This window comes from Aquila chrysaetos, chromosome W (genome assembly GCF_900496995.4).
Source record: "Aquila chrysaetos chrysaetos chromosome W, bAquChr1.4, whole genome shotgun sequence".
Classification (NCBI taxonomy): Eukaryota; Metazoa; Chordata; class Aves; order Accipitriformes; family Accipitridae; genus Aquila; species Aquila chrysaetos.
In genome coordinates this window covers 5,600,270-5,626,411 of record NC_054457.1, presented here as the reverse complement: position 1 = coordinate 5,626,411, position 26,142 = coordinate 5,600,270, and the positions used below count along the sequence as shown (strand labels likewise).

Below are 26,142 nucleotides of genomic sequence, written 5' to 3'. Positions count from 1 at the left end.
ATTGCCAATTGTTTATCTGCCATGACCCTGAACTCCCTTTCAGAGTCACTGTTTTACAAGAGGTTGTCCAACCTCCTCCTGTATGTGTTACCTACAGTCTTTGTTTCTAGGTCTATTACATTGCATTTGGCTGATATGTATCTCAGAGTGCCTTTTGCAAGTATAGTTTATACCTGATGTGATCTAGTTTTCTCCAAACTGAGATTACCAAGCAAAAATCAGGGTATGTGGCAACCTTAACCTTATTAAGATAATAATAATAATTTGATCTTCCATTTGCATGTAGTTAGCAACTTTCAGCATTCAGCCAAAGCAAAATTAGGGATACTGTCTTCCAGTAAATGGAATAGTCGAGTTTAGGCTCAGTGATACCTGGATGAACTATGATACTATGCACATTATTTTCTTTTGGAAATATATAAACAAAGCTATTGTTAAAATTCCTCTCCTTCACTTTGTGTGGAAAGTGAGGATTTTCACAGATAGTCAAGGTGTAGTACAAAAAAAAGAATTTTCAGAAAATGAAATTCTGTACCAGAAATGTTCTTAAATTACATTCAATGGAATATACAAATCTAAAAGGCAGGAAAACTTGGAATGAGAGTTACAGGAAAATATACCTCAAAATGTCCAGTTTCCTTATAATGTCACAAAGTGTACTGGAAACAGAAACTGTTTAGTTACCTCAGCCCATCTCTCACTCCTATACAGAAACAGCTGTAACAAGCTGTCCTGGTTTCGGCTGGGATAGAGTTAATTGTCTTCCTAGTAGCTGGTACAGTGCTATGTTTTGGGTTCAGTATAAGAATGTTGACAACACTGATGTTTTCAGTTGTTGCTAAGTAATGTTTAGTCTAAAGTCAAGGATTTTTCAGCTTCTCATGCCCAGCCAGAGAGAAGGCTGAAGGGGCACAAGAAGTTGGGAGGGGACACAGCCAGGGCAGCTGATCCAAAGTGGCCAATGGGATATTCCATACCATGTGACGTCACGTCTAGTATATAAATTGGGGGGAGTTGGCCTGGGGGGGTGTCATGGTTTAACCCCAGCCAGCAACTAAGCACCACACAGCCGCTCACTCACTCCCCCCCCACCCAGTGGGATGGGGGAGAAAATCGGGAAAAAGAAGCAAAACCCACGGGTTGAGATAAGAACAGTTTAATAGAACAGAAAAGAAGAAACTAATAACGATAATGATAACACTAATAAAATGACAACAGCAATAATGAAAGGATTGGAATGTACAAATGATGCGCAGTGCAATTGCTTACCACCCGCTGACCGGCACCCAGCTAGTCCCCCAGCGGCGATTCCCCGCCCCCACTTCCCAGTTCCTATACTAGATGGGACGTCACATGGTATGGAATACCCTGTTGGCCAGTTTGGGTCAGGTGCCCTGGCTGTGTCCTGTGCCAACTTCTTGTGCCCCTCCAGCTTTCTCGCTGGCTGGGCATGAGAAGCTGAAAAATCCTTGACATTAGTCTAAACACTACTTAGCAACAACTGAAAACATCAGTGTTATCAACATTCTTCACATACTGAACTCAAAACATAGCACTGTACCAGCTACTAGGAAGACAGTTAACTCTATCCCAGCTGAAACTAGGACAGGGGGATCGCTGCTCGGGAACTAACTGGGCATCGATCGGCGGGTGGTGAGCAATTGCATTGTGCATCACTTGTTTTGTATATACCAATATTTTTATTATTATTGTTATTATTATCATTATTAGTTTCTTCCTTTCTGTTCTATTAAACTGTTTTTATCTCAACCCACATGTTTTACCTTTTTCCTTCCGATTCTCTCCCCCATCCCACTGGGTGGGGGAGGAGTGAGTGAGCAGCTGCGTGGTGCTTAGTTGCTGGCTGGGTGTATTGGCTTTGTGTGGCCAACCACACTGGGGTTAAACCATGACACAAGCCAGAAAAACATTACTGCTGTTCAACTAGTTGTCAAAAGGGACCTCTGGTTTTGGGTGCCTAACTTGAAACAGGTGATATATTTGAAAATAAAAACCCCACACCATTTTTGCTGTGGGGTAGTCTTAAAATGGAATGCCAATACTGAAAAGCAACTTTGGCAAAATGGGTCTCTCTCCATACACTTGATGTATATGCATTTCAGAGGGTGCATTTTTTGAAACATAAATCTGGTTACTTTGCATGGGCAAATCACTTATTCCCTTTCCTCATAGAATTGTAAGGACTTTAACAACAGCAGAATCTATGCATTACTATGCATCATGTGGGAAAAAAAAATAGGTTTCTTAAAGCCAAATTCCTGGAAGTTTGGCCTCAAGAGTTTTCTGTACATAGAATTTTACATAAATTTAAGGCACAAAATATTGAGGGCAATGATTTTGCACACAGTCTGAGTTGTTTCTTCCCAAACAAATGCTATGGGATACCAACTGAACAAAGGGATTACTGCAGTCCTCAGTCTGCAGTGGTAGCAGCAAAGCAGTCTTATTTTCTGCTCTTCTACCAAAAAGATAGATGTGCAGAAAATCCCCCAAAAGTTCAATAGCTGAAAAACAGAAGTGTTCTATAAGTGTAGTGGAAAAAGACTTAACTGCAAGGTTCAAGCAAATGATTTATTTGAACTTCACTTACAGACTTAACACACCACTATTGCAGGTTTTACAGATACAATAGAGGAATGCACTATTGCAATTTTTAAAGCAAGAGTAGTACACTATTACAACCACAAGCGATTCACAGACAGCCACAAGCACACACGTGTTTACAAACTTAAAGCATAAACAAATTCACTTACCCCTCCAGGTAAGGGCTCTCAATCCCAGGGAAGTTACCTCGACCAGCGTCCCGATCAAGGGGGGGAAGGGTCTCCTTCACAAGCCGACTGTATAGTTGGAGAAGTGACTCCCCCATTTCCAACCTGGATCTTGGGGTTTTTTATCCCCTGACTTGTGGAATGGTGTGTATGACTATGTCTGAGTGGATTATGATATAGGCCTAAATGGATTATGTATATCTGAGTGGAGTTTCCTCTTATCTTTCCTTTGCTGGTCTGTGATTGTTTGAATACACAAGGTTGTCATTTGAAACTGAAGCTGAAACCCTCCAGTTTTGGGGGTTTTTTATGTTTGGTTTTTTTACCTTGCTTCCTCAACAACTGAATAGTGGTTGGATTGAGACTCAGGGCATACTATTTGCTAAGGGACTTCAAGGCTCAGTTCAGGTTTTGGTTCTTTGAATGGTGCAGCCACTGCCCTGTTTAGTTTAGGGTTTATCAGACAACCCAGGGCTAAGCTGTCTACACGGCTCCCCGTGAGTCGTCTCTGCAGAGAGACAGGGCCTCAAGGCAACCCAAGGCTGGGTCGCTTTTGTAACCCCCCACGAGTCACCTGTGTGCACTAGACATGGTGAAACTCGTTTGTGAACTATGAGCCAGACAATCCATACAATAAGGAAGAGTGGGATATAACTACTGAAACTACAGTTCTGTGGATCTGATAGACATAGATTCCTTTCTGGAGAGTTTAATCAGATGGCAGTATAAAGGTAATAAGAACTGCCTGAATCCTCTCCATAGAGTAGGGAAGTGAAATCTGTTCCTTATCCAGTCCCAGTGCAGATATCTTTTGTACAGTGCCTGCTTACTTTGGCTTTGCGAGCAATTTCACCTATCATTAACTAGAGACTCTTGTATAACATAAATTTTGGAAAACCTAGCTATTGTTTTGTCACAGATCTATACAATATACAGCTTGCTTTATCCCAGTAGCGACATCAGCAACAATAACAATAGTAATGATAATATGGAGAGAGAGCCTAAACCAGAACTGCAATTCATGCAGCCCTGTAGCTGGCTCTGTTTTGTTTAGGAAAATGAGAAATTCATTCCAGCATTCCACAGGTTCAGAGTTCAGGTTTCAGCCAGTGCTTCTTTTGGTTGCACTTTAAGCACTAATTATAGCTCTTTGGGGAGTATCTTGGAGCTGTTTAAGTTGTTCTAGTGAAGAATAAAATCAATACACGATATGCAAAGATGCATGTTGAAATGTTCCACTGATATATTCCAGTAATTATTGTGTTAATGCATTTTTGTTTGTGGTTGCTCAATACATTATTTTTTTAAGTGCACATAAAATATTTTCACACTTCAACATTTTTAAGGTATCATATCCTACAACAATAGAATATGTATTTCCTTCTTTTTGCCATGATTAATTATTTTGTCATTCTTTTTCTTAATAAAGAAGTTGTTTCAGAAATATAGCCAGAAAGTTTAATTGTATTAGCAACAACTTGCCCTTTCAACAATGTAAGATAATAATTATGTTTTATAAGTAGTAATAGATTTTGTACATTGTATATGTATTGTGCATATGTTAGTTCCAGCACTAGGAAATTCTTTCTTGACTTCATAGTTTTCCTAATAGTAAAAATGAGAATGCTAATATAAATATAAAAACACAGCACTTAATTTGTAGACATTCTCTGAAACATGCCTCTCTATATTTTATATACACACACACCCCTGTTACACTTATTGTTCATTTCTTTGTACAGATCCTTTACCCACACAGTTTTAATGAATTGATGCATTTTTCTGAGAGCATGGACACCTCAACAGAATTCATGGCCTCAGAAATTTCTCCTTTTGTTCATGGGCTTTTACTTTTGATACCCACAGAAGAGACTATTTTAATAAAAAGAATCTTTGAGCCTGTTTTCTTCTGATAATACTTCAGAATTGCTGTTTGGGACTCTCAGCTTACCATTATGTCTTTTGGAGTTATGCCTGTTTTAAAGTGAGAGCATTGTACAGTCTACAGAAGAGTCACCAGACTTTTAAGGGTAGTGTGCCAGACTGTATTTCTCATTCCCAAATTAGAGGCTAAAAGTGCTGGTAGAACTCAGAAGGAGCTAGGAGATGCTGCTTCTCAAAAGCAAAATGCTGCTAGTCAGCAGATTGGCATCATCTTGCCTCTATGTGAGGCAGTGGTGTCTAGCTCCCAGGGAGTACAGAAATGAGTGGAAGCTGGAAGCACAGTGATGCTGCCTCTTGTAGATGCATCTTGCAGGATGCTGTGATCCTTGGTGCCTGGCTTAAAATCGTGCCCACATAATAAATTGTTTAGGTCTCTAGAATACTGAACCCTGCTCTACAACTTCAATTATGAACATTTCCATTTTATGAATTAGTTTTTAAGGAAGAAGTCATCTCATGGGCTGCCTTTTCCAGCTTCCCCACCATGATCATTCTTACTTCCTGTCAGTAGTTTTTTTTCTTGGAAACATTTTTGCAACAGTATTAAGGAGACCATAGGAAATCAAACATTCAGACCCTAGGTGTGCCTAGGTTGTCCCTCCCTCTCTCTCCATTTTATATTTGCATGATGTTTTCTGCTCCTGGGTGTGGGATTTATAGCATATTGGTGCCAAATTATGTTTCTCTGACTATAGCTTCTGTTCCTCCAATTTCTCCAGGTCAATGGTTCTGTCCTTTGTGTTTCCTGCTCCTTCACATTTACTCTCCCATCTTTTGGTAAATTTGATAACTTCCACAGAGACAGAAAAACTCACCCACTAGACAGAGAGGGTTATTGGGGAATTCAGTTCCTGTCCCACAAAATGGGCAGGAAAACTTCAGGCTTCACAGGCTGGATTAAGGCTGCTTGACTTGTAAAGCACCAAATGAAAGACCAGTTTAAATTTTGTAAAATAGTGTGATTAAATCTTGCTCCACTGACTTAAACTGTACTTATGTGGTGGGATGACCTTGGATGGCTGACAGATGCCCACCAAGCTGCTCTATCACTCCCCCTCCTCAACTGGACAGGGGAGAGAAAATACAATGGAAAAGCTCATGGGTCGAGATAAGGACATGGAGATCACTCAGAAATTACTGTCACAGGCAGACTCGACTTGGGGGACATTAATTTAATATATTGCCAATTAATTGTAACAGAGTAGGATAGTGAGAAATAAGAACAAAACTAAAACACCTTTCCTGCACCCCTCCTTTCTTCTCAGGCTCGACTTCATTCCTGGCTCTTCTACCTCCTCCCCCTGGGCAGCGCACAGGGGATGGGGAATGGGGGTTGCGGTCAGTTCATTATGCATTGTCTCTGCCGTTCCTTCCTCCTCATGCTCTTCCCCTGCTCCAACGTGGGTCCTTCCCACAGGCTGCAGTTCTTCACGAACTGCTCCAGCATGGGTCCTTTCCATGGAGTGCAGTCCTTCAGGAATGGACTGCTTCAGCATGGGTCCCCCGTGGGGTCCTGCCAGAAAACCTGCTCCTGCATGGGCTCGTCTCCATGGGCTGCAGTTCTTGCCAGGAACCTGCTCCAGCACAAGCTCTCCATGGGGTCACAGCTTCCTTCAGGGCACATCCACCTGCTCCATCGTGGGGTCTTCCACAGGCTGCAGTGTGGATATCTGCTCTGATGTGGTCCTCCATGGGCTGCAAGGGGACAACCTGTGTGTCACCATGGTCTTCACCACAGGCTGCAAGGTAATCTCTGCTCTGGCACCTAGAGAACCTCCTCCCCTCCTTCTTCACTGACCTTGGTGTCTGTATAGTTGTTTCTCTTACATTTTTTCTCACAGCTGCTGTTGTGCATCGGTTTTTACCCTTTCTTAAATATGTTATTGTCCTAGTTTCAGCTGGGATAGAGTTAACTGTCTTCCTAGTAGCTGGTACGGTGCTATGTTTTGAGTTCAGTATGTGAAGAATGTTGATAACACTGATGTTTTCAGTTGTTGCTAGTAGTGTTTAGACTAATGTCAAGGATTTTTCAGCTTCTCATGCCCAGCCAGTGAGAAAGCTGGAGGGGCACAAGAAGTTGGCACAGGACACAGCCAGGGCACCTGACCCAAACTGGCCAACAGGGTATTCCATACCATGTGACGTCCCATCTAGTATAGGAACTGGGAAGTGGGGGCGGGGAATCGCCGCTGGGGGACTAGCTGGGTGCCGGTCAGCGGGTGGTGAGCAATTGCACTGCGCATCATTTGTACATTCCAGTCCTTTCATTATTGCTGTTGTCATTTTATTAGTGTTATCATTATCATTATTAGTTTCTTCTTTTCTGTTCTATTAAACTGTTCTTATCTCAACCCGTGGGTTTTGCTTCTTTTTCCCGATTTTCTCCCCCATCCCACTGGGTGGGGGGGGGAGTGAGTGAGCGGCTGCGTGGTGCTTAGTTGCTGGCTGGGGTTAAACCACGACAGTTATCACAGAGGTGCCATCAGTGTCACTGATTGGCTCAGCTTTGGGCAGTGGCAGGTCAGTCTTGGAGCCAGCTGGCACTGGCTCTATTGGACATGGGGGAAGCTTCCAGCATCTTCTCACAGAAGCCAACCCTGTAGCCCCCTCGCTATCAAAACCTTGCCGTGTAAACCCAGTATAACCTGGTAGATGGAAACTGTATTTATTAAGTAGAAGTGTGTTAGAATCAACTTACAAATATGCAGGCTGCTGATTTTCCTTAGACCAATGTGTGAAGACCTCTACCTTATAATGGTACCTGCCAGTACCAGTAAGGCATTCACTCATAAAGTTGTGTGCACACACGCGCACACAAACAGAGATGCATGCACTTGGAGTGGAGGATGTTCTTTTAATAGTGTTAGGAAATTCTGCAGATGTTGTTACCAACATTTTCATCCTGGCTCTGGATTTTGCAGGCTAACCCTTCTATGCTCTTGCACTGAAAAAAAAAAAAAAGACCTTTCATATCACTTATCCCCCTTGCAACTTTCTGACCAAGGAAAAGGTGGTACTAGCAGAAAAAAGTGGGAATGTCCCAGGACTCTTGTGCCATGCTTTTACAGGTGCAGTTTCAGCACTGGAGCTTTTCTGCCAATGACCTGAGTCCAAACACTTTTCATTTAAGGTCTTCAACTGTATTTTGGGCACAATAGTTTTTCCCAAGAAATGTGCTACCAAATTGGACTCTGAGTAGGTTGATAGCAAGTTTTAGTTGTTGGTGAAACATTTTTTTTTCCTTTCAAAATGGAACCCTTGGGGTCTTATTTTTTTTGTAAGGCTGCCTTTTTCTTCGCCAAATAGCTTTTAGGAACAAGATATTTAGCACATTTTCTAGACTGAAGTGCTGTTGTTTTCTGTGAAATGTTGAGTTTGTAAACGTGCTGCATTGCAATGTGTTAGAGGAACTGGAATTCTTTCTTTGTACGTATTAGAGAATACTTTTTTCCTTTAGTCGGTGCATCTGGTACTTATTTTTTATTGAAACAACAGAGATGATGATACTTTATATATTTGCAGAAAACATTAATTTTGAAGAAATATTTTTTATCAATTGTTTACAAAAAAACTTAGTATGTAAAGGTCAATTTGGGTGCAAATAACTGCTAGTTATTTTTAAAGACCTGTCATTATTATTACTATGTACATTGGTGTTTATTATTTTTAAATACTGCATTGCAGAATTTCTAACATCCAGGGGCATGTATTCAGCAGGACTACATTTTGTGCAGAACAAGAACCCCAAACCAAAAGGGGATTTTGATTTGGCAAGAGTTCATAATGTGGGGAAGGAGAGCTGCAAGATATGAATAAAACACTTCATAAAGGTTGTCTTTTAAAACAACAACAAAAGTTTATTATTTTGTATCATTTTATCAGCACAGTAGCTAAGAACAACCAAAGGAAGAAAAGAAGTTGAAATAGTCACACTTCCTGTATGTTTAGCCTGATCTTGTCTGGAGAATGTGTATTTCATAATACATTTAACTTGGCACACTGGGATTTTTTTCTCCAATTGAAATATTTTGGTTTTTTTAATGAGAAGTTGGATTTTAGAGACATAACCTTATGTAAACACTAGCCAGGACAATTTGATATTTAACTTATTTTGCTGGAGAGAAGAGTCTCTCCAGGTACTATACTTTTATGAAACTCAAAAAATGATATTCATCAGTGTTTGAGAACTCAAGATTGGATTGTGAACTGTGAGGTTTTTTTGTCTTATATTGCTGTAGGTTCTGCTATGCTCAGCACAACATGCACTAATAAAACCCCTTTGTGCATCTGGATTAAATTTATGTTTGAATTGCTAATTGTTTAAGGTTGACCAGTTAGATGTCCAACATCTGTCTTTTTGTCATTTCTGGTACAAAAATGCACTCTGTTTAGAACCAAAGAAAAAAACTCCCCGCATGTCCAAGCAATTAATTCATGCACAGAAAGTTGTGGTGGGTTGACCCTGGCTGGATGCCAGGTGCTCACCACAGCTGCTCTATCACTCCCCCTCCTCAATTGGACAGGGGAGAGAAAAAATAACGAAAGGCTCATGGGTTGAGATAAGGACAGGGAGAGATCACTCACCAATTACCGTCACAGGCAAAACAGACTCAACTTGGGGAAATTACCTTAATTTATTACCAATCAAATCAGAGTAGGATAATGAGAAATAAACCCAAATCTTAAAAACACCTTCCCCCCACCCCTCCCTTCTTCCCAGTCTCAACTCCACTCCTGATTTTCTCTACCTCCTCTCCCCGAGCAGCACAGGGGGAGGAGGAATGGGGGTTGCAGTCAGCTCATCACACATTGTCTCTGCCACTCCTTCCTCTTCAGGGGGAGGACTCCTCACACTCTTCCCCTGCTCCAGCGTGGGGCCCCTCCCATGGGCTGCAGTTCTTCATGAACTGCTCCAGCGTGGGTCTTCACTATGGTCTTTACCATGGGCTGCAGGGGAATCTCTGCTCTGGTGCCTGGAGCACCTCCTCCCCCTCCTTCATCACTGACCTTGGTGTCTGCAGAGTTGTTTCTCTCACATATTCTCACTCCTCTCTCCCGACTTCAATTGCTGCTGTGCAGCTTCCCCCCCCCCCCCCCCCCCCCTTCTTAAATATGTTATCACAGAGGTGCTACCAGAGTTGCTGATTGGCTCAGCCTTGGCCAGTGGCGGGTCCGTCTTGGAGCTGTCTGGCATTGGCTCTATCAGACATGGGGGAAGCTTCTAGCAGCTTCTCACAGAAGCCACCCCTGTAGCCCCCCTGCTACCGAAACCTTGCCACGCAAACCCAATACAAAAGTGCTGTTTTATGCCTTATGTCATTAACTTAACACTTGCAGGAGTGGGCCTACCACTTACAGAGAACAGGTAGGTATTACATGATAAGCTGCAAACAAATGAGGTATAAATGTGACTGTTAGCTTAATTGTTACTTAAGGGGATGCTCCATTGCTATGAGAGATTGTCATACAAGAAAAGGTGATGTAATTTGGCATAATCAAAGACAAGGTTAGTCCTTTGGTGAATCTTTCCATCTGAATGGTAGAGTGCTTCCAGATAGTGAGTGTTGATAATTAATGTAGACTATGCAGTTGCATGAATCACAATTTAATTTATTTGCATGAAATGTGTAAATATAAATTAAGAAAACCCCAATTGCAGTTCCCAAATATCGGCAAGTCCCACTTCCCATATATCAGCAATATAGGTTGCTGATCAGCTTCAGTTTTCATATCAATGCCTACTTAAGAGTACTAGCACCAATAAAAATATGTTTTGATTCATTTGGACACTACTTAACTTTGGTGTATCAAGAAAATATCAAGGCGAGGTTACATATTGTAAGTCCGCATTTGAAATTATGAATATGCTTAAGTAACTTGCCCAACTATTCATATATTTAAAATATCTTGCTGAATTGACACTTTAGTGCTTAATGATAATAGATTTATAAGGAACTTTTTGTCCATTTTTGCTTATATATTGTGTTGTGCATTTAGCATTTATAACTAACTAGATGGGTCGGACTACATGACCTCCAGAGTTTCCATCCCACCTCAGATATTCTCTGATTTATAATATCTGTGAAACCACGACACTGTGGTTCACAGTATATAATGCTGCCCAAACAATACCTAGTACCACCAAGTAATCCAAGAAGAAACAACTGAGAGATCCCTAATAAAGAAAAGGTACCATGCATTACAAAGGGGTTTAGTTGCAATCCAGTATGATGTTTTAATGCCTGCTCTGAGTTTTCAGCACCTCTTTCTTGGTAAGGCTGGATAGCATAGATGCTGAGCAACAAAGAGAAGCTGCATAAAAGTTGTTTCTAAAGCTGTGTTCATCCCACTCATTTTCTAATTTTTTTGATGTCAGACTCTGAACTTTACTAGATCCATTTTTATTTCAGGTCCTTCTCAGTGAGCTCTTTTGTTTTATTGTCTCTGTCTCATCCAATATCTTTGGGTTGGGGGGGGGAAGAGCTATTTATTTACTTAGGTTAGGGAAATAAGAACAACTGTTAATTAAATCTTTTGTATCATTTTTATACAGGGACGAAGAGGTTTAGGTTCAGTCTTTGTTTGGGCATCTGGAAATGGTGGAAGGAGTCGAGACCATTGCTCCTGTGATGGCTACACCAATAGCATCTACACTATTTCCATAAGCAGCACAGCTGAAAGTGGGAAGAAGCCATGGTATCTGGAAGAATGTGCATCCACGCTAGCTACAACATACAGCAGCGGGGAATCCTACGACAGGAAAATAGTATGGGTTTTTTTATTACTTCTATGTAGTTAGGTTTGTATTTTGTATAGTAACTTTTGGGGGAGGGAAAGAGATTACTTATTTATGCTAATGAATGGATTGCTTTAGAAAAAAAAATCATATTTGGACAAGCTTAGTTTGCCCAGGTGTGTTACTAAGTTGGTATCACCATACTATCACAGTCCCAAAGCTAGTAATTTGAAGCTAACATGGGTATCTCTGCATGTTGCTGTCTGATGCAATGTAGATATGCCTAATTCATATTAGGTTTTTCCGCTCACCAAATTGCTGCCAGCTCTAAGTGATGCTTTCAAAGATCCTACTACTACCAGCAAAACAGATTTGTTTCTTGACCAATTGTCCCGTTCCGAAGGTATGGAAAGGGGTGTGTGTGTGAGAGAGTCGGATACACCCGAAGCGAAATTAAGACACAAACGAGGTCAAATGTTGATATTCAAAGGTTAATTCATTTTATTGCTTACAAAAAGAGAAAAGAGGGAAATGATAGAAAAGGGGGAAAAGAAGCAGAATCTATTTATACCGTTAGTATTTGTATGCTATGGTATATCTGCTTTTGCAAATTGAGTGGATTTAATATGCTTTTCAATAGTCATACAATTCCTTTTAGCCTTTTACACTCTTGTATTAGGATTAATCAGGTTTGCTGATCATGGTCTTCTTCCAAGCTTATTTATTCTGGTGTATAACTTGAAGATCTTAATTTCTTCCTGATCAGAAAATTTAGGTTTGGGGTTTTTTTTCCAAATGTTGTCTTCTTAAGCACGGGTTTGATATTAGTTTCTTTCTGGTCCATAGTAGATATGTCCTTTTCTGTCAGAGAGAAGTTAAAAATACTTGCAGCTATTTTTTTTAATAGTCTGCTTTGTCTTTCAGGATTCTGGGATGCTGGTCATCCCTTCTTGGAACCTTCCTTATTTTCATATGATCTAATTTTTTGTTTTCAACTTGTTCTGAAGTACCTCTTTTTTCCAGTAATTTTTCTGTTCTTTACTTGCTTCTCTCCACAGAAATCTTATCTCTTTATCTCTCCTGGCATGTCTCTTGTTCTCCCTGGTAAACAATAACAAAGAAAAGAAATTACTCCATTTCCTAGCAGTCCTCACTTCTGTGATTAAATGTCTTGGCTTCTATGATCATGGATCTACCTTTGAGAAGCCAGGTCTGTTGGGAGCTGATGAGATTCACCTGACCAAGTGGGGAAAGAAGGTTTTTGCCAACAAGCTAGCCAGACTTATAAGGAGAGCTTTAAACTAGACTCGGTGGGGGGAGGGGATGGAGTTTTAAGCAACAGAGAAGAGCTAGGGGCTGCTGATGTATTAGGAACCAACAGGGGGAACACCTGTGAAAAGCTTCAAAGGAATTAGGATGTATTACTCTAAAAAGATGACACAGTCAATAGCCCAACTGAAGTGCCTACATACCAATGCACGCAGTATGGGTAACAACCAAGAGGAGTTGGAAGCCACTGTGCAGCTAGAAAGCTGTGATCTAATTGCTATCACTGAAACTTGCTGGGACGAATCACACGACTGGAGCACTGCAATCAATGGCTATAAACTGTTCAGAAGGGACAGGCAAGGAAGGAGAGGTGGGAGGGTTGCCCTCTATGTAAAAAAAATGGATTGACTGCATACAGCTGTCTTTGAAAAACAGCGATGAACAGGTTGAGAGCTTGTGGCTAAAAATTCGGGGCCGTGTGCAAAGAGTTGCAGTCAATGGCTCAATGTCCAAGTGGAAACCAGTAATGAGTGGTGTCCCTCAAGGGTCCGTACTGGGACCAGTACTGTTTAATATCTTCATCACTGACATAGACAGTGGGATTGAGTGCACCCTCAGCAAGTTTGCAGATGACACCAAGCTGACTGTCGCAGTTGTCTGAGAAGGCTCCGAGGACCCCTTATTGCAGCCTTTCAAAGTATAAAGGGGGCTTATAAGAAAGAGAGAGAGAGACTTTTTACCAAGGCCTGTAGTGACAGGACAAGGACTAACAGTTTTTAACTAAAAAAGGGTAGATTTAGATTGGACACAAGGAAGAAATTTTTTAAGATAAGGGTCGTGAGACACTGGAGCAGGTTGCCCAGAGAAGTTGTGGATGCCCCATCATTGGAAGTGTTCAAGGCCAGGTTGGATGGGGCTTTGAGCAACCTGATCTTGTTGAAAATGTCCCTGCCCATGGCAGGAGGGTTGGACTAGATGATCTTTAAAGGTCCCTTCCAACCCAAACGATACTATGATTCTATGATTTCCTCTACTATCCTTTAAAAGACCTTCACTAACTTCTTTTTCATGTTTAAGTAAGGCTAATACAATGTAAGGTGAGCAGAGATGATTGTGTTTCTCCAGTTTGACCCCTTGCATAACGCAGTCTATAGGACTTCCCTGAATCCTTCAAATCCCATAGTTATAGTCAACTCAAGTATAATTTTTACAAACACATCCTATCTTGCTTTCGAAATTTCCAGTGACAGAAAATCCACTAAAATCTAGGGTAAGTTGTTTACCCATTCCAATTAAAATTTTTCACTCGTTTGCTATCTGAGCTCTTCTAGTTTCTATTTCTAGGCATTTGGTCTTGTCACATTTTATTGCTCATGTGAAGAGCACTTCAGTTGTCTGACTTCTTTCATTTAGCCCATGTAGTCTGATCAAATCTTCAATTAATCATCTTTGATAAATGAAGTCAAGCTCCTTGCATCATTGTATATAAGGCATGTTTTCTTCTTAACCCTCTCCCATTTTATGGGCTTTGGGTGCCTGAACTGGACACACCATTGCAGTAGAAATTACATCAGTGCCAGATACACAGGGTAATGTGTGTCTGTGCATGCCAGCTCAGTTCTCCTCTCTTTATACATTAAAGCTGAATGAGATGTTAGCCTCACTGTCATGTTACGTGTTCATCATTGTGTGACTCCCAAATCACATTCAGAGTTCTTTCTAGTCTTTCTTTTTCAGATTTGTTACTCTGAGGGTAGATATGAGAGTAGGTATGGTCTCTTTAGTGGGCCATTTACCATTGGCAGTACTGATTTGGTACTCAATCTAGACCTGCCCTCATCATCACTTTCTCTTTTGCCAATGTTTCTACAAGTACAAATTTATCAGAAGTTGCTGGTGTTTTCTTCCAGGCTTTTGAAAAAATCTTTACATCATATTAAGGCCAAGAACTAAATCTTCCTAGTGATTAGAAACAAGGCTCTTTTATATATGCTTATATTGTGAGACCTAGTAATCATGCCATGCTAAACCATGTATTATGTATCTGTGGTGGGTTAACGTTGGCTGGCTGCCAGGTGCCCACCAAGCCGCTCTATCACTCCCCTCCTCAGCAAGACAGGAGGAGAAAATCAGATTAAAAACTTGTGGCTCGAGATAAAGGACATTTAATAAGGAAAAGCAAAGGCCACACATGGAAGCAAAGGAAACAAAAAAAATTTTATTCTCTACTTCCCATAAGAAGGCGATGTCCAGCCACTTGAACTCTTCCAGGATTCCTGGGCATTTGGGGTTCCCCACTTGAGCCCGTTGCATTATCAATGCTACCCACTTACTCCATGTAGCATCAGTTGCATGATGTGTAGAGGGGATTTTTCCTTTGAACATCCAGTGTAGCACAGGCAATCGCGGTGCCAAGAGGAGATGTGCTTCTGTACCAACAACTTCTGAAGTGGCTTGAACCCTCTCATGTGCTGCTAGTATCTCTTTTTCAGTCGGGGTGTAGTGGGCTTCTGATCCTCGATATCCCTGGCTCCAAAACCCTAGAGGTCAACTTTGGGTTTCTCCTGGTGTTTTCTGCCAGAAGCTCCAGGTGAGACCATGCTCCCCGGCTGCAGTATAGAGAACATTGTGCACAGCTGGTCCTGTACGGACAGGCCAAAGGGCTACTACACCAGCTATCTCCTGTTTGATCTTCTCAAAGGCTTGCTGTTGCTCAGGGCCCCACTCAAAATAGTCCTTCTTTCAGGTCACTCAATAGAGAGGGCTCACAAGCTGACTATGACCTGGAATATGCATTCTCCAGAATCCCACAAGGCCTAGGAAAGCTTGTGTTTCCTTCTTGTTAGCTGGTGGAGACATAGTTGCTATCTTATTGATCACATCCATAGGGACATGAAGACATCCATCCTGGTATTTTACTCCCAAGAACTGAATCTCCTGTGCAGGTCCCTTGACCTGGCTTCTTTTTATAGTGAAACCAGCTATCAGAAGAATCTGAATTATTCTTCTTCCCTTCTCAAACAGTTCTTCTGCTTTGTTTCCTGACACGATGATGTCATCTATGTATTGTAGATGTTCAGAGGCATCACCCTGTTCCAGTGCAGTCTGGATTAGTCCATGACAAATGGTAGGACTGTGCTTCCACCCCTGGGGCAGTCGATTCCAGGTGTATTGGGCACCCATCCACGTGAAAGCAAACTGTGGCCTGCACTCTGCTGCCAAAGGAATTGATAAAAAAATGCATTGGCAATGTCAATTGTAGCATACCACTTGGCTGTCTTTGACTCCAGTTTATATTGGAGTTCTAGCATGTCTGGTACAGTAGCACTCAGTGGTGGCGTGACTTCATTCAGGCCACAATAGTCTACTATTAACCTCCACTCTCCAGTAGACTTGGCGCTGGCCATATGGGACTATTAAAAGCTGAGTGAGTCTTGCTGATCACTCCTTGCCTCTCCAATTGATGAATCAGCTCATGGATGGGAGCCAGGGAGTCTCGGTTGGTGCAATAATATCATTGGTGCGCCATCATGGTAGCAATCAGCACCTGCTGTTCTTCGACACGCAGCAACTCCACAACAGAGGGTCTGATCATAGAATCATAGAATCATTTAGGTTGGAAAAGACCTTCAAGATCATCGAGTCCAACCATCATCCATGCCCACTAAACCATGTCATAAAGTGCCTTGTCTACCCGCTTTTTGAATACCTCCAGGGATGGTGACTCAATCACTTCCCTGGGCAGCCTGTTCCAATACCTGACAACCCTTTCAGTAAAGAAATTTTTCCTAATATCCAACCTAAACGTCCCCTGCCGCAACTTGAGGCCATTTCCTCTCGTCCTATCTCCAGCCACCTGACAGAAGAGACCAGCACCCACCTCACTACAACCTCCTTTCAGGTAGTTGTAGAGAGCGATAAGGTCTCCCCTCAGCCTCCTTTTCTCCAGACTAAACCCCAGTTCCCTCAGCTGCTCCTCATAAGACTTGCGCTCCAGGCCCCTCACCAGCTTTGTTGCCCTTCTCTGGACATGCTCCAGCAACTCAATGTCTTTCCTGTAGTGAGGGGCCCCTGATGTGCCAGGCCATTGAATCCACACAGTCCAGTATACCCGGTCATCCTTTTCCTCCTCCTGGCTAAAGGCAGGGACCCTCTCTGTTCCTGTTCCTCTCTGTTCCTGGTCAGAGTATTCACTGCCTGACCCTTGCAGTGCCAGACCAGAAGTCCCCTCACTAGCATCAAGGGAGGTGATTTCAGTTCTTCTATGTCTGGGAGATCGCTGATTGTCTTCTTGTGTCTCTACAGCTACTAAGCTGACAGCCTTCTTGGGTGACCCATATTTAGTGGGTCTCTTCCCCCTCAGTTCACGTACATGGGCTTCCAGCTTACCATCCCACTTCCTCATGTCCTTCCCCTGGCCACGCAGGAAGAACCAGAGAGTGCCATACGATATGCACTTGGGGCTCCCTTTCCCTCTGACTGAAGCAGGAGGGGACTGACTCCATGGGGTGTCCCTGACAGCCGAGGCACTGGCCCATGGGGATGAGGAGGGACAGAGATTTTCTTCAAAGTTTTAGAGCTAGGAATTGTTGCCAAGCTGTTAGAATATGACACTGGGGCATTTTAGACCACCTTCCTCCATGTGGCCTGTATGCACAGGACATCATCCAGATCTTTGTAGACCTCATCATTGTCTAGATCTCCATAGATGACTTCCAGCACTGCTAATTCTCTCAGGTACTGGATGCCTTCCACAGTGCTAGTCCACTTTCCTTGGTAATTCACAACACTGTCCTTGAAAGGATATCTTGCCCTCTGTGCTGGTTTTGGTTGGGGTAGAGTTAATTTTCTTCATAGTAGCTGGTATGGAACTCTGTTTTAGATTTGTGCTGAAAACAGTGTTGATAATACAGAGATGTTTTCGTTATTGCTGAGCAGTGCTTACACAGAGTCAAGGCCTTTGCTGCTTCTCACCCCACCCCACCACACTTGATGGGAGCCGCCTCCAGAGACTGCAAATTGCTGCCTCTTTTCCAATTCCTCTCTCAATTCCCCAGTTTCTAGCAAGGGATCCCAGCTGTTGGGCTTCCTTACCTTCCACTTGCTGATTATTCGCCCCGCTATCCCAGCATTGGAGCAGCCAGACAGCAGCTGGCTGGCGCCTGTTATCTTTCCGCATGTCTCAAAGTTCTTTTGAGGTCAGGGACTAGGTAGTTTCCGCCTCTTGGGTGATTTCTCTCACTCCTTCCTCCCATTTCTTTGCTGAAGGACCAGCTTCTTGATCAGACCCTTCCTCCTCCTTCCTGACTAATTGATGATATGGACCCATTGACCTCCATGTCCACTGTTTCTTTCTCACTACTGGGGCAATTACTGTAGTTGGGGTTTCGGTCCGTATCTCAACTATGGTGTCCTCAGATGTGGTTTGTGTCCCTGTCTCAATTATCATGTACTTAGATGTAGTTTGTATCCCAGTCTCAATCATGGCATTCTCAAAGGTGTTTTGAGTCCCTGTCTTAAGCACAGTCCTCTGATTGATAGTACTGAACCGTGGCTTGATAGGCACAGGTCAAGCCCCAGTACAGTGTTAGGAGCTGCTGGTTTTCATTGGGGTAGGCAAGGCACTCTTCTATCAGGTGGTGTGTCAGTTTACCAGGATTACTTGCCTGTTCAGGTGTATTCCCTCATCCTCTCCACAAGACAGCTCCCCCAAGACAGTAAGGGCATCAGTGCCAGGGCCAAGTGCATAGCCATTGTTTGTATTAACATGTTCCCAAGCTCAGCAAAATAGAGATAAGCAATGCAGCCAGCAAACTCCGTGACCCGCACAGGATCTTGCCACTTAATAACTACTATAGCTATAGGAGACTCAATTAAAAACAGCTGTTGTCCTGTGCCCCACATTTAGTGCCAAAAAGGACTGTGGTGGGTTGACCTTGGCTGGCCACCAGGTGCCCACCAAGCTGCTCTCTCACTCCCCCTCCTCAGCAGGACAGGGGGAGAAAATAAGATGAAAAAGTCGTGGATTGAGATAAAGGCAGTCTAATAAAGAAAAGCAAAGGCCACGCACAGAAGCAAAGGAAACAAAAAAAAATTATTCTGTACTTCCCATCAGCAGGTGATGTCCATCCACTTCCTGGGAAGTAGGGCCTCAGTATGCATAGTGGTTGCTTCGGAAGACAAACTCCTTAATAAAGAATGCCCCCCTCCCCTCCTCCTTTCTCTTAGCTTTTATTGCTGAGCACGACATAGTATGGTATGGCATATCTCTTTGGTCAGTTTAGGTCAGCTGTCCAGGCTATGTCCCCTCTCAACCTCTTGCCCAACCCCAGCTTTCTGGCCTTTGTGGGCAGGGGGTGGGTTAGAGACACAGCCTTGATGCTTTGTGAGCACTGCTCAGCAGTTGCCAAAACATTGGTGTGTTATCAACACCTTTCTAGCTACCAATACAGAGCACAGCACTATGAAGGCTGCTATGGGGAAAGTTAACTCCATCCCAGCTGACCCAATACAGGGATTTACAATTAAAATTATATGAATTCATTCTCATGTAAATGAGAAAAAACTCAGATGTCATATGAGATTCTGCAATGTAGTAGTACAGAAATACAGATCTGATATTAAGGGACAGTGCACGGCTACTACTTTATAATGTCAGATTCTCCAGTTACTACTTATTTTTCATTGCATTCCTCCAGTTCTAATGTCTTTTTTTTCTTTTCTTTTTTTTCTATCCAATTTTTTGCAGAATTTATTATGATGTGGATAACTAGTCACCAAATGTTAGACACTCATTTTGTGGACTAGAAAGGGACAAGTACAAATTTCTAGAATAATATTTTGGCTTCAGTATGGATCAATAGAAGCACCCACACTTTTATAACTGCCTGATGACTTTTTTTCCTTTTTCATTCCTACATGCTTTTATAATTGTTTATTACAAATATGTAACATAATTATAGGACATTTTCTAGTTTGGGGCTTTTTTTCAGTCTTGTACAATCATAGTTAGCTGATTGCATAATTTCATCTACACAACTGTTTTCCACATGGAGCTTTTTTTTACTGACTTTGGACTAAAGTAAATGACAACAACTTCTGGTCTGTAACAATTTGGGCTAATGGTTACAGTGAAACACACACTGATGTTAGCATCTTACATGAGTACTGCAGTCTGTCGCTCAGGTAACATACTCAAAATGTACTTGACTTTATGCTGCACCAAATTGTATTACATTAAATGTTTGCCCATTATGGACTGTTTCCAACCTTTGGATGCATTATACATGCCCAAAACATACAAACATTTCACAGATGCAGTTGGATGTATGCCTTTTACATACACACTTAGAGAGAATAATTAGAATTATTTTTAGGTGTTTTCAAGAGCAGCTGCAAGGTGCAGACATGAGTATAGAAACTCACACTCGGAGACAAAGGCAAATGAAGGCTAGGTAAAGACCATAAAAATGTATTTTATGGATGTAATCTTTCAGAACAGAGTGAGTGTAACAGTAATAGCCAATGACATACAGTTGTGAAGGTATTTTTTCCTATTCTCTTCTCTGCTATTTTGAATGCTATAAGACAATGCTGGAAGATCATTTCCCCACTCAGAACCATACAGCTAGTAAAGGTTAAGTACCACCTAGCTATAGCTATCTATATGGGCCTTGAATTTATCAAATGTTGCACAAATGCATTATCTTTTCTTTGACTTCCTTTTTCAGGTAATTTCTTAAAGCCCTAATGAATTTACATATGATAATCCCTCACAGATATAATTTCTAAACCTAATATACTACTCATCTTCTATAAATAACCTCTGTACTTATTGTTTCTCTTATTTCTTTTCTTCATAAAACAATGTCACATGTCATCTGCTGAATTTCTTTCTCTTTTAAGATATGTTTCTACCTTGCTGACCAGCTTCTGCTTTAAGCAGAACTTGAAACAAAAACAAAAAAAAGAACTGTTACCAAAATCCAGAATAAAACTCCTTAACAGCAATGAGAAGTTAAGAAGCAGGCACTCCTTTATTGCAGCGCTGGGCACACGGGGGATCGCTCCACCTATCGTGTGCACCTGTCTAGTCTAACTGTGCAGGTTAAATACACACCTGTTATACATATTCACTAAATTTCTGGAAAATGTTATACATAATCATTAACTTTCCAATAAATCATTAGCATATGTAAATGTCTCTTCACGCAGGTGCAGTGAAGGTCTCTGGTGGTCTTCAGAAGCCCTCTGGTGGTCTTCCATAGTCTTCCTCACTTGTTCGCTTCTTGACCTCTCTTAGGTGATTCTGCGCAGTATGATTCTCACCATCATCTATATTAGTTTACATAAAAATGCATACTATGTCTATTAAATGTAACCTTTCTAATAATTGGTCCTTCAGTCACACCGTCTTATTAATATTCTTATGTTAAAACAATCATTGGTTAATCTCACTTAACTCTACTGATTAGAATCCTCGATAATTAGATCGAGGTGGGAAGGGTAAGGGGTTTCTAAGCAGCAAACTGGTGTCCATAACGGTTTCCTTAGTTTCCTAAAAGAAAACACTACAAATCAACAAATCTTTGTCAAAGTTTCTGTGGTTAACTGCTTTTAGACAATACTTGAATTCTTATGGTTACCCATAGTACATTTTCTAAAGTTCCTAAGTTCCTATGACTACATTTCAAACTTAACACTCCCATACCTATGCTTCACAATTTTCTACTTCTTAATCAAACCAAACTCTTTTATGTGATTAAATTTTTATTTCTTTACCAGAATATTTGCAACAGAACCATTGTTCTGAACATATCGGTTCTTAAAACAGAGTATCGAAATACAACATGGCACCTTCAATTTTGAATAAATACAGATACACATATACAGATGCAGTAAGGAACAGTAGATTTTTGTTAAACCCTTGTCACTTTTAGGGACACAGATTGGTAGAAATCAGCATATCTTGAGGAATTATAGCAGCAGGTAAAAAATGGCTCAATCGGTTCAGAAGGCTCAAGTCATGAAATAAGAAATAGCAGGAAATAAGCGGCTTAGGACAGGAAGAGTAAGCATGTTCTCTGCTAAGGAAAATTCTGGTTTTGACCTGAGTCATTAACCTCTCAATAGATATAACTATGGGAATATTGATGGAACAACCTTAATAATGACTGTACAGAAATGGCATCTCCTTAAATCTTCAGAGCAAGTTGCTTATACAAATCTATTATGGTGTGTCTAGTTTTTTCTTTAATAAATCTGTGCATTTTCTGAAAGCTGCTGGACTTCCACATATGGCAGGGATTGCAGTACATTTTGGTGATTGCTATAACTTTTATCTAACTTTCCTCAAGGTGTCCTAGGCTGCTAATTTCATGTTGATTAAACTATGCCAGTACCAGATACATTGTCATTGCCTTCAGTCAAATCTAGTGTTTTCAAAAGTGGTAGAAGTGGACATAACTCAGGGCCCTAGAAATATTACATGGACTGATCATGGGTAATCTCATCAGCATTTTCACAGATCAGCCATTGTTATAGTGGTATTTGATGCATACAAATGTGTTGCACTCAGCAAAAGATTAAAAAATTACTGCTCCTACCCACCCTTTTGAACGGAATGACAGCTAACGTACAGTAACGACAGCTTCATGGTGCTGTCAAGTATCATGTGTCCTTTTATTGTGATTAAAGATGTTACCCTCATGTGGTTCAGGAATTTGTAGCATCATTTTACTTCTTGAAACTCGCTAGCCTGTTGGTGGTCCTATTCTCTTTTGTTTCTCAAGGTAGACAAAAGACTTCTCTGACAATGAATCTATAGTGCTGAAATACATGCATTAGATCTTTGAGGTAATTTACACTTAAACATTTCAGCTCCTGTCAGTAAATTCCCTTTGAAATAGCTCAAATGGTTTTTCCACTTAGGAAGCTTTTTTTACACATTCTCTGCTGAAATAGTTGCTGAGATAAGAGGCTGTAGTTCTAACTACTTCCACAATGTCTGCTTAGAACATGAGAGACAACACTGCAGAATAAAGAAGGGTCATGGTTTTGTTATGCTTGATATCTGTAGGTACAGGACAAAACCGCTCTGGAAGTGTGTTCTTCTGGAGGATCAGAAACACAGAGAGCACAATGCAGTGTGCTTTTCACTATATTTAGAAAATGTCTCGGGGCAAAGCTACTATGAAGGTTCTTCTCCAAGCCTGAGCTCCTGTAGGCTTTGTTATCCTTCAGTCATCTAAGGAAAGTGCCTGCTGCAACATTTCTTGGAAGGGAACAAGTCACAAGGCTGTGAAAGAGACAAGCATGTGTTAGTCTTTTTCTGCCCTTCCTTTTTCTTAGCCTCCCTTCCATTCCCTGCTACTGCTTTGACCAATGTTTTTCCAAAAGGGATACCAGAAGCTTATGTATCACTATTTGGATGTGTGTCATCCTGTAATCCTTGGCCATTTTAATTTCATCTGCAAAATCACTACTTGCATTTGCACATATAGGCAGTGTAGTCTTAGGGCTGTTCCTGTTGCAGTTTCATCTCTTAACGTTTTCAGTGCATTTATGGGATGTGCATGCAAATAGGTTTTGCAACACTTAATTTTCATTGTCTAAATTAATGAACAGTTGATAGGAGGGAAGAAGAGAGATAAAGAAAAGATATGAACATTTTATTTGTAGGATTCAACTTTTAGTTGGTAATAGATAAAAGATTTTTTTAATGAAAATGTGTGTGCAAATATGAAGGATATTAAATAATAGAGCAAAAAAGGTTCTTTCTAGACTTCAGTATTCTTGAATCTGGCCTTTAGTAAATTTAAGGGCATGACATTATAAATCCATCTGTTACCGAAAAGCTCGGAATGAAGAACTTATCAACACCAATTTAGTGTAGATAAGCAGACACTTCTTTATTGACGGCCGGGTGCGCGGGCGAGTCCTCTCACAAACCACGCACACCTGTCACCAAAACAATACACCTTATATTAAGACTTATCGATACATATTCATTAGATTTCCAAGAAAAGTTATACATATTCATTAAACTTCCAGGAAATCATTAGCATATGTAAATGTCCTTTACGCAGGCGCAGTGAAGGTTTCTCCGAGGCGTGGTAAGTCTTGGAGGCGGGTAGCTTTTGACCAGGAGGTGTGTTTTGGTATTATAATGAAGCAAAGTTCGTCTAGAGTTTATGATTTCTTCATCGATGTTATGGCAACGGTTGCAATCCATCCTTTTTGACAGTAGCTATGCGGTTATCTCTAACGGCTCTAGCCAGGGACCTTCCAGGAGCCTTGTACCGCACATTCTATCTTTGGGGATCGGCCGCTGCGTTCCAAACAGGCCATTGTCAGGTAACGTACTGACAACTCTTACACCACCCCGTTGTCAGGTATTTCTTTATCTTGTTATCTAAGTTCTAAATGTTCCTACTCGATGATTTTAGCCAATTTCTCCGGCCTTGATATGGGGCTATACAGGGGATTTCACAGCAGACACTGGTTGGTGGTTAAATATGTAAAATACAACATACATATGATTTTGCTAAAATATTAAAATTAAATATGATTAATTCTAACTAATAACAAATCAATGACAAATCAGTAACACATCCTTTTCAATTTCTAGAACCTGCCATTTTGTTTCACTGTACTCCCACCTGCTTTCAACAATCACTTCATAGGTCCTGTTAACTTCTATTTTAGAAGTCTTTTGTGTTAGCCTGCACATCTTTACATGTCACTAAAACTTTCAGCAGCCTTATATGAATTATGTAATATATCTACTTCTGAATATTAATGCATATGTGTGAAACCTATACCTCCTATTTGCAATTGTTTGTATTGTTCTCAGATGGCATGTGGCTAGGTTTTCAGATCATATTTTGCATAGCTTCCAGCTTCAAAGCCAGACAGATATTTTTACATCCTGTACTTTTTTGTGATTTTTTGATCCTCTCCTTCCTGCATCTTTGTGCACATCTGTTTTGCAAGTGAAGTATGATGCTAGTGAATATATTTTGAGCAACTTTTTCTTATTTAGGTAAAAATTTTCATAAGTAACTTCCTCTCTGCCCCTCATAAGCAGTTATTTTATGTCTATTAGTGACTGAATCTCAAGTATCAACTGAAATGCTGAGAATAAGGTTTGGCCTCAGGTCATTCAGTCTGCCACCTTTTTGGAAGTTTCTGTGCTGTGGACTGCTGTCTGCTAGTAAGTGTTCTAACATGCACATGGATTTTGCTTGAGCCTCTGTTATGTGGTAGCGAATTCTTGTCTCTACTGCCTTGCTCTTCCTAGGAAAAACTTCTTCAGAAATAGAAATATAAAATAGAATCTCTTTAGATTTCCTGAAAGAAGTAGCTTCAGAATAAATACATTTCTGTGTGTGATTTATTGTATTACAGAAAATATCTACCTAAAATTCTTTATGAGATAGGAACATCCTAACACTAAGTAGAAGACTGTCTCTTTAGTTGGTATTGCACATTATGGCTTTATACATCCACTTAGATCACATATAAAAATATACAGCAGCATAGATGATCTCTAAACTAAATCTGTGATGATATCAGGATTTACAGATGTCACTTAATTCCATGGGAATTATTGCATAAAACAGGAAGGAAGGGACTACAAATTAAACACAGCACTTAGTATGAGCATAACTATTCTATTCTCTCACATACTTCCAGTGTGATTTCAGGCAACCCAATTAACGCCTCTGTAGCTCTGTTTTGTAGTCTCTACAATGGGCATAATCAGTCTGTATGATTGGAGAACTGTGACATTTAATTAATTCCTATTTGTAAAGCACTTTGAGAGTCCTGGATGGGAAGTGCTCTATAAATGCAAATAGAAGGGCAGAGTTCTAACCATGCTGTTATAAAACCCTGTACATGTTTTTTTTAACTTATAAGTATTTTGTTGGTCATGCCATGAAAAAAACTGAGACTAACTTACATTTTCAGTGCAATAGAGAACAATTCTCCAACTTCATGAACGCCTTCAAGCTCTGTGCAGAATGCAAACATCTCAAATCATTGAATACATGAAGCTTTTTTTCCCCCTTGAAATGAAAGAAGGAAATACCGTCCACTTACATGTGACACATTTGAACAAATGAAACCTGTTCTGATTTCTGAAACTGTGTTCTAAATTTCGCATATTCAATTTCTTCCAGATCACCACAGACCTGAGGCAGCGTTGCACAGATAGCCATACTGGAACCTCAGCCTCTGCACCTATGGCTGCAGGCATCATTGCACTGGCACTGGAAGCAAAGTAAGATACGAGTTATATTCTGACCCCCCCCAAACAACACCTCCCCCCCAAAAAAAACCCCTAAAACAACCAACCCATATATAGACTAGACTAGTTCAGTTGGAAGGGACCTACAA

At 41.0% G+C, this 26,142-nt stretch overlaps 1 protein-coding gene across 1 annotated transcript in view; it reads left to right on the top strand.

The window, feature by feature from the left end:
• Positions 1-26,142, top strand: part of LOC121232763 (proprotein convertase subtilisin/kexin type 5-like) — a 306,293-nt gene that overhangs the window by 194,248 nt on the left and 85,903 nt on the right. The window contains exons 8-9 of the mRNA XM_041121183.1: positions 11,290-11,502; positions 25,926-26,026. Coding sequence (XP_040977117.1) covers positions 11,290-11,502; positions 25,926-26,026 — 314 coding nt within the window. The remainder of the gene's footprint in view (positions 1-11,289; positions 11,503-25,925; positions 26,027-26,142) is intronic.